This window comes from Mesitornis unicolor, unplaced genomic scaffold (genome assembly GCF_000695765.1).
Source record: "Mesitornis unicolor isolate BGI_N332 unplaced genomic scaffold, ASM69576v1 scaffold16531, whole genome shotgun sequence".
Classification (NCBI taxonomy): Eukaryota; Metazoa; Chordata; class Aves; order Mesitornithiformes; family Mesitornithidae; genus Mesitornis; species Mesitornis unicolor.
The window spans coordinates 9,500-19,330 of NW_010161830.1; the positions used below are offsets into that span (position 1 = coordinate 9,500).

The 9,831-nt window shown below is 42.3% G+C and overlaps 1 protein-coding gene across 1 annotated transcript; it reads right to left on the reverse strand.

Moving 5' to 3' along the window:
- Positions 1-3,006: 3,006 nt before the first annotated feature.
- LOC104547667 (importin subunit alpha-5-like) lies at positions 3,007-9,599 on the reverse strand. Its single transcript, XM_010193462.1, has 2 exons — positions 9,423-9,599; positions 3,007-6,002 (listed from the first exon to the last, which is right to left on the reverse strand). Exons 1-2 carry the CDS (start codon positions 9,547-9,549, stop codon positions 5,815-5,817), a joined length of 315 nt encoding a protein of 104 aa, XP_010191764.1. The 5' UTR covers positions 9,550-9,599; the 3' UTR covers positions 3,007-5,814.
- Between the last annotated feature and the right edge of the window lie 232 nt (positions 9,600-9,831).

Consider the following 9,831-nt stretch of genomic DNA (forward strand, 5'->3'; position numbering starts at 1 on the left):
TCCAAACCTCATTTGGAATTGCATTTCCAGCCCTGTTAAATTGTCATCTGTGCTTTCCTGATACCAGCTCACTTAAAGACCATCTGCCTCAAGTTTTAGAAACAGCAGACCCAGTAATACCTGCAAAGAGCAACTCCCAGCAGTCCTATTTCTGTCACTAATTCCAGAGGAGTCACACACTGTCCATGCTGAACAGCCCTCCTTTCAGTTCATTTGGAAGGAAATGTAGGTTGGGACTGCAGGACTGTTTGAAACTGTTGCTTCCCAGGACTGCCTGCTAACTGTCCATGGAGCACACCACAAACAGAAGAGGCAGATGGGTTTGAAAAGTTTAGTCTGTAAACTTCCTGATAGGGGGAGGCACATTTTTTTTTGTTTTGAAACTTTTTTATTATTATTTTTCTTGTACTAGTAAAAATTAGCACTATTGCTGGAAAAAAAAAATTAAAAGCCCTACTAAAAAATGCAGGGTGAACCTTTTCTTTATATCTGGAAAAGAGAAGCAGTGACATATCCAGTGCAATCTTCGCTCGTAGTTTGTCCTTTCCTCTACAGCTAGACAATAACTGCTGCAGTCCACCTTTTTATGAATTGCATTTCTGGGTACCACTTGTATGGATGAGATGTAGCCAATCAAACAAGCTGCACAGTCATTTCACCACAGGAGCTACAAACTTGAGATGATGCCACGACCATCATCAGATTCTCCGTGAGACAACTGTCACAGTGCGCCGCCAGTCAGACAGCAGGCTTCCACAGCTTCATCTCCTCACTCAGCATTGACTGTGTCATGCTTCATTCCACTGCAGGTATGTGAACAGATCTTTCACGATGGCTCTGGTTATTTGCCACACAGGTCGGAACCAAAAAGTTTTCCCAGATTGTGTGCCTGTATTTATATATTAAATGAGACCAAAAAGATGCAGTTCAGGGAGTATTTCAGGTTACCATGAAGAGAAACCTGTGATTTGACTTACGCTTTGTGATGGCAGAGCTTAAAACCACGCATGTCTCAAAAATATCCCCCTTTGAAAAGTGTCCCTCTGAGTACTCTGGGAGTAGAACTGGCAGGTACCTAATGTGGTTTTGGAAATAAAACTACTTGCACTCATCCAACTGGTTCTGCATTTCAAATAAACATCTGTAAAATAACACTTAGAAAGCAACACCCCAGAGCAGCAATAGTCACCAGTTTTTCGTTTTACTTAAATTTCTATTATTTTTTTGAGTTTACTCAAAAAATGGAACTCTGGTCCAGTGGTTTGACAGAAGCTCCGTGTAGAAGTCCATCCTTCTATCACTCTGGTACCTCCACCAGTTCAGGATCTACCACAAAACCTGTGCATCACTGCACACATTTGTGTTTTCTTTCAGCTTCTGTGTCCGTTCCAGAGCCTCAAGTAAGAGCCTGAGGTACTGGGCTTTGTGTTTGTCTCCAGCTTGCTCCCAAACATTTGCAAATAGTTGGATACTTGAAAAATTATATAAATCTTTCTCAGGGAGGCAATGAAAGAAACCACCTCTTTCCTAGTGTGACAGCTTCCAAGAAAGCACTTCCAAACACAGGCACTGGTTTAAAATGACACGTTTCTGGCCTAAGCAGCCAGCCTAGCCAACTGGAGAACTTAATACACCTTGTATCACCTGATTAGGTGTGTCTTTAGCCTATACCCTTTTAATAGTGCCTGATGGAGAAGAACATACTAAGCCCTTAGACCAGTTTTTAATTTTCTTTCTTCCCTTTGGCTTCATCTGCAGCACCATTCACATTTATTCAAAAAAGACAAGTTATCAATCCTATACCATATCTCATATTGCTGTACCCGTTCCAGAGACAACAGGTACTTCCCAATGCAATGATCAAGCTGACAACTTGAACACTGCCTCAAAAGAGCATGCAGGAACCCCATGGATATGGCTACATGAAGACATCCTCTTTATTTTCCTAAGACTTGGGCATCTGACGAAAGACCGTCATGTCTACCAGCTCAATATGGCATGAGAAAGTGCTAATGATGTGTTGTGCGAATCCCAGAAGCAAAGAAATCATGCGGGAAGCTACAGAAAATTACTTAAATCTGGCACCTATGTAAAATAGCTGTTCTGGAAATCTCCAGGAAAGCACTGGGGTGCATCACCAGGAGCATGATCACATCTAGGACCAGCTGGTGGGATTTGGTTCTTAACAGTTTCAGTGCTCATAGAGAAACGCACGCTCAAGAACACACAGGTTTTCTGGCATCAGAGCCTTCCTCCCTTCCCCTAAGGCTCAGTGAAGGGACCGGGACCAACAGTAGTTGGTTGCTATCAAGGAACCAACTGGTTTCAATGTTTCTAGCAGGGGACATAACCCTTGTTACTCTCACCTCAGTCTGAAAAAAGTGCCTCATTTTTCATCTGAATGGAATGTGCAAACGCTTTACAGTCATTGCTGTTCCAAACTTTTTAACATCCCTTTTAACTGCTGATAGCAACACTGATACTGTTCCTGTAAAAAAGCTTCACCGATGCCAAATATACTTAGTATAAGTTCACCATTTCTACTACAGATTTCTTTTTGTACCTGTGAGTGGTACAATGGCCACACAGAACTGCGTTAGGAAGTCATGTTCAAGCAGTAACGTGTAACGATCCTCATACTCTTTCAGCAGCACTTCTCCTCCAAAACAGAGCCCTTCACCAGGGGCCTGAATGTTACCTGCGAGATGGGTAACGTTACACTGCACGCTTGGCTCTATTAAAAAGCAAATACTTCGCTTGCTCTTGGCTTACAAAGTAATTCTGATCAGGCTGTATCAGTGAGCCATTCCTTTCATAATTCAGAAGTACAATCTCCTTTCCATACTGATATAATTTGCAGCCTTTGTTAGAAGCAGATTTTGTTTCTTTTCAACCTATTAATAACGCCTAAGTAAAGCAAGGCCAAGAGCTGGTTGCTGGAAGATTCTGATGGAAATACACTCAATTAAGCACCAGTTAAAATTAAATTGAGACCTATAAGTTAGCCACATTTTAATCCATTTAATGTGTGCCATGTCGATTTTTGTATTGGTTCAGTTTTCAGTCAAAATAATGATGCAGTACCAGTCAAATGCCTTACACAGTCCAAGTATATATGACAACAATATTACCTGTGTCAACCAGGCCTGTCACTTCAAACAAACATACCAAGTTTAAAGATTTATACTTATCTGCTCTGAATTCACATATCCACGGCAAAAGTAACAAACACTGGCCAGGCTCCTTACACAGGAAGGCACACCATTCAGCTTAAATGGACTCTTTTTTTAATTCACTCATTTAGAGGCAATTGTCATTATTTTCTTGGGGGGCAGGGGAGGAAAACGCCAATGCACCACATTGTTTTCACTAGCCTGGAAGAGAAAACATATATATATAGATATATAGATATATAGATATGTATATATAGGCACACATATGCACGTGTGTCTATATATACGTGTGTGTGTATATATGTATATATACACCCTGGTGTATATATACACAGAATATACATATATGAATATACAGAATATATGCACACACACTTTGCTCAGATTTGTTTACAAAATATGTAGCATTTTTATACCATCCAATAAGAGGTACATGATTTTAAACAAATCTTATAGAAATGACATGTTATTGGAAATTTACACGTAAAAAAATCCAGCACAAAAAAATCCAAAAGCTAAAACAAGATTTTGCTACTAATCAGTGCTTCTATCACCCTTCAAGAAAAGAGAAACACAGTTATTTATATGTGATGTAAAGGCAACATTGAGGGGTTTTTTTTGCTTTTTTTTTTAAATTAACCACCAAATTTAACCCCCTAAAATTACAAAGAATCGAAGTCCATTTACAGATCAAGTGCAGTAAACTAAATGTTCCTTCAGCACAAAGCAGCACTAGAGAAAATAACTGGGAGAGGGAAGGTGGAGGCCAACTGGCTTAGCTACGGAGGCAGCAGGTGGCTTCTGCAGTGGCCACACAGGTCAGAGCCTCCATCCTGAAGCACAGGCAGAACTGAAGACTGTATTTAAATAATGGTCACACAGAGCTGATGTTCAGGCCTTTGCCTAGCTTCTTTCAGCAGTTTGACAAGTGATTTAGAGATTCCTATCATTCTGTACCCAATGGGCTGTTTTTGCTTTTGCAGTGGCTTGTCACCGAGAGGAGTCTTGTAGACAGTTCTGCCACTAACATTTACCGCAGGTACGTGACACTGCAGGTGTCAGTGGCGATTTTGAAATGTTTACACTGGACAAATGTGTGTTCCAAGCATCCAAAATGGCTTGAAAGACCATATGGTGCAGGGGGAAGCAGACGGCCGGGAGCATCCATTGCATTTACAGAAATGGAACTGCCACTTTCAATCAGGTGGCATCTCCCCAGCTGGGTGAAGAGTTTGGTGTCAACATCAGCTGAACTCAGTGAGGAGTGGCTGGCCTTTGCATCAGATGCCTGTGATCCAAGCAGGTTGCGGAGCCAAAAACATGCTGCTAGCAGAAGGGCAGTCTACAGCTGCAGGTGACAGCTGTCATGCAGTCAGCGATGCCTTAGAGATGTCACCTGTAGGAACCATGCGTTCCATGCTAATTCACCTGAAGTCCCGTAAACAGCAAAAGGGAAAAATGAAATGAAAGGGCCAGGTGGATCCGGGTGTAATGTTACTATCCTCTGAATGTAGTGTCATTTCAGTTGTTAAATAAGGAGCTTGACCAGGAGGACTCTATTTTTTCAGGTGAGCTGGAGATGAAGCTCTTGTCGTGTGAAAATGAAAAGGAGATCTAACACTCCTTGTGCTAAGTTTTACAAATTAAGATTTCTGTATTCAGAAGGTCATTTTTCAGAAGAGAAATATGTTCAAGTCACGCTGTGTAAAAATGTAGAGGCAGACAGGAATTTTTCAGCTGTAACTCTAATACCAAGGACCAGACTCTGGAGCATGAGGTCAGGAAAGGCTTGATTTTTAAGGAAGGCCCGGCTGGATCATACTGTGCCAGCAAGCAGAAGTGGGGGCAATTTCTCCATTCTAGAAGCTGGTTTGGAAAGTCATTTCTGGGAAGGTGGTAAGAGCGAGCTATTCACAGGCTCTTTTTGTGTGGATGGAAAGACTGGGAAGGTATACAAATCTCCACAGTGTTCTGCAATCCAACTTGGGAGCTCAGTACTGAGAAGGGATGGGGCTAGATGCGTTAAGTATTCTTAAACACCAGCACACACGTCCATTGCAGCCTGTTGTTGCAGGGGATAGAGAACTTACTCCATTATTTGTAACATGTTCTATATGCCAATAACCCCAGCTGGCACATACAGCAAAACATCGCATATGAATGCATCTCACACAGCTATCCAAAGAGGCATCCAGGGACCAATACAGGGAATGAATTCAGCTACATTCTCAGAAAGTCTGAACATCTCCCTGGACTGCAGGCACACGCTGCAGCAAATACACAGCAAAGGCAGGCTTATCTTGGATGCCAGGAGCATGGGAGCTAGTGGAGGAGGGGTTATTTTCCTGTGATAGGAGCAGGGAATATCTCAAAGTATAGAAGGATGCCTCAACTCCACGAAGATTACAGTGGAGAGGTTCAGAATCTAGAGGAGAAGGGTGATTCTGGTGACCTCTTGCCAAGGAGGGGACATCCTGCCACGGAGAGCCAAAAGTTTTCCAGACGTATGTAAGAGCATGTGCACAAGGCAAGCGAATGAGCGCAAACAGGGTTATGGAAAACATTGAGAGAATCACTCCACAGGTGGCTTGTGGCTCACAACAGGATTGGCCAGGTAGAGGAGCACACAGCGCAGGGCACCTCAGAGCTGGAAGCCTTCCATGGGAGCCTCACACTGCTGGAAGATGTACTGCTGCTGGTCGAGATCCACCTGTGGGGCAATGCTGCTGTCTTCATCCTCTGTTCCAAAGTAGTGCTCAATCAGATCAAAGGCCTTCTGATAAATCTCTTGATTCTCGTGGCTCTGCAGGAATTCAATCTTGTCCAGGCCTGCGGAGAAAAGAAGTATGTAAAAGTTACAGTTTGGTGAAAGCTTATGACTGACAGTTTTCAGTTGTGAACATCAAGTTCCACGACCATTCTCTCCCACCTTCAGAAAAAACAGGTCCCTTTATGGAGAGCCTTACCCAACTTGCACTCTCCACACAAAAGGAAAAACAGGTTGAACTACAGAGTTCCTTGTAACTGTGTGATGTGTTTCATACTTTGTCTGCCTCTACCCTCTCGCTCAGAAAATGAAATCAAGAAGCTTGAATGCATAAAGAACAAGGCCTCAGAAACTTTTGCTGAAGAGACTTTTAGGACCGTATTTCCTGAAAGTATGTTCATAGTGCTTTGTTTACAAGGACCATGACTACACAATCACATAACTGCAAGTTGGAAGAGACTCAGTGATCATCCAGTCCAACCTGCAGCCCAGCCCAGCACCACTACCAACACCAAGTTGGGTCAGATGTGTCTAGCCAAGTCTTCAAAACTTCCAAGGATGAAGGCTCTATTACTTAATGTGCACCATGTATATAGAATGCAGTTAAACTCATGCAACCAGTCTTTGGGCATACATTAAGCAGGTGGGAAAACTCAGGCTTAGCAGTCTGAAACAAGTGAAAATTATACAGCAAGCTAAACTATCTTTGATACCTTGATGCTACAATGAAGTCCAAGTCTTAGGCACTCCAGTAAATCTCTAATACTGGGAACTGTGGTGACTTTCTTGTCTGCTCCTTTTACTATGTGTAAAGCCTAGAGGAAACAATTTGCTGATACTCTATAGACATTTCTGTAATGCTGACATGAAAAGGGATGTTAAAATCTAGAATCAGGCAAGAAAGAAATGCTGTTCTGATATAACAGGAAAGCTGGGGAGGGACTTTTTACAAGGGCAGGTAGCGACAGAATGAGCGGGAATGGTTTTACACTGGAAGAGGGTAGATTTAGACTAGATATTAGGAAGAAATTCTTTACTGTGAGGGCACTGAGACACTGGCACAGGTTGCCCAGGGAAGTTGTGGATGACCCCTCCCTGGAAGTGTTCAAGGCCAGGCTGGATGGGGTTTAAGCAACCTGGTCTGGTGGGAGGTGTCCCTGCCCATGGCAGGGGGTTGGACTGGATGATCTTTAAGGTCCCTACCAACCCAAACCATTCTGTGATTCTGCAATTCTATAACTCTTCCCTGGAAGTCAAGGTAACCATGAAGGGAACCATGGTTCCAGAAATCACATTCAGAGCTAGTATCCTCTTCTGTACTACTCTGGATAACCCAATTTTAGTTTTCTTAGTAAGTACTTTGCTGCTGGGTATTAGAGACAAGTGTAACCAGTCAATTAAGCTGACAACCTCTAAGAAGCAGTTGCCTTCAACTTTGCCTTTACAATTTCAGTCCAGGTGGGACTAGTCAAGTTTCCTGCCAGCATACACATGGAGAGATATGGAAAAGGATACTGCAAGCAGAAGAAAAGCAGACGTCTAGAGCCTCGCTATAAGGATATCTCACTAAGGGGAACTCATATTAACAAAATGACACAGACAACCAAAACCACCTGAACCTACCACTCCTAAGGCAATGAACAATTAAGACATTGTCACTGGTGTAAAACCTACTAAAGCAATTCAAAGAAGAAATTTTCACTGGAATGCTATGCAGACTATTGCATACTGAGCTAAATGACTTATGATGAGGTGTTAGGGTGGAGGGCAGAATTGGAAGTGACCAGGAGAATTTTGGAATTACGCAGGACTCATTAAGGGATTATAGGGGAAAGACCACTGACAGGGAAAGGGAGGGATTCACATACATCAGGGAGGAACATCCATGAGAAAGTAGAGAAAAGGGGGGATATTTAGAGTCTGGTTGCATATAAGCAGGCAAGCCTATCACCATAGTCTGACCTATCTTTTTTTTAAACTTTACTTTTTGTGAAAGTGTGCTCTCTATTCTGTGTCTATGTCTGTGATATGCTACCAAACCTTCAGACAGACAAACCATTGAGCAGGACAAGACATCTGGGAACCAAACACCAGAGAGAACCATGAAGAAGGTTTTCCCTGAGCATCAATCTTTGGAAACGGAGTCAAGTTATTTGTGCTGCCTGTGTTTACATGGATACCTGTAAAGGTACTGTCCACCTATCCCTGTTAATCTGTGGCAAATTGCCTCTGTACAGAGCGTGCGTGTGTGTGTGTGTGTGTTAATGCCAATTTGCCTCTCGACTATCTGGACACAGAAACAAGGAGAGGGAATGACCTCCAAGTCCAGCTGAGTCAGAAGGGCACAAATCCCCTGGGTCCTTCAGTCCTTCAATTTCAGCTGCTGTTAACAGAATAAATACTCAATTTCACCTGGAATCTGTGGGTCAGAATCTGCCAGAAAATTCCTGAGGTATTTTATTCCATGAAAGACGGTTTAGATTAACTGGTTTTACTGTATGACCGACACAAATACACTAGTGATTATATACCATAACTGAATTGACACACAATAAACACACTTTTATGGCCATCTAGATTACATATGGATTGCTTAACTTTTCAGTATTTTTGAAAATTTTCGGGAAGCTATGAGCTTAGAGACAGGGAATGCAGAATGAACTGTCAGAGCAGTATGCTGAGAGGACAGAGAATTAAGATCTCATGAAGAAGACATTAAGCATACTTAGTGTGTTCCCTGGACTTTAAAAAAAGAGCCCTATGGAAGAGAGGAGCTGTCATTGCCTAACAATGCCTTAAGGAAAAAAATCCCACAGCAAGGCAGGAGTGGGATTAAAGGGTGAGCAGTATAAAAGCTCGCCACCTTCTGACTTTTAAACAGTTTTATAATTTCTGTCATGATACAGGTAAGATTATGTTTTTCCCAATGATACTTGGTTCTGCTGCAAAAAGCTGCTGAGGTAAAGAGCCAGACATACCACACAACACAGAAAATGTCCAGAGTGAACTCAGAAGACCCCAGGCCAATCAACAAGGAAGCTAACCTTAAGAGCAGCAGCACCTCAGAACCGAAATGAAATTATGCTGGTACATGACAAAACCACAGCGCAGCAAAGACAAACCAGGAAGCCGCTGCTGCTGTCATAATTCTACAGGGCAGCAAAGAGGGATGGAAAGGTCTGAAACCTGAGTGGCAGAGCAGAGCTCCTGAACTTTTATCTGCTGTGGAGGGAAGAAACTGACGCTAAGTAACACCGAGGGTGAAAAGAAATTAAGAAAAGAAGATCTGCACACACTGTCTCCAATCTACAGGCAAAGATAATGTAAAAGATGGAGTACACTGGTAAATGGAAATTTGTCAGAGAGTAGTTAATTTTCACATAACAGTGATAAGGAAATTAACAGAATTTGGTCTACTGAAACTCTAGTGGGTTTCTGATCATTGCTTTAACCCCTGACTTCCACAGATGTTTTGCTCATACCATATGCTTCTTCAATAAGAGCGCAGTAAGGGTTAATGCCAGTGCCACTGCGTTTGGATTCCTGCTCTCCAAGCCTCAGGATGTTCTCCAGCCCGCTGAGTGCTACTTGCACAATCTTTGAGTCCATTACTGTAAGGAGGTCACACAGTGGTTTGATGCATCCCAATTCTACTAAATACCTGAAAAACATCACATGGAATTCAGTAAATTGTCTGAAAATTATAACTGGTGTAGCCATTTAAGCACTTAGCATGAAGGTCTAAGAACCAAAATAATCAGATCAAAGATCAATTCAACTGGACAAATTGGAGAAATTATAGACATTTATTTGTGTCTAGTCAATTCTGCTGAAATAATGAAAGTAACTTTACAAGACCTTGTCTCTCTCTCTCTATATATATATAGATAT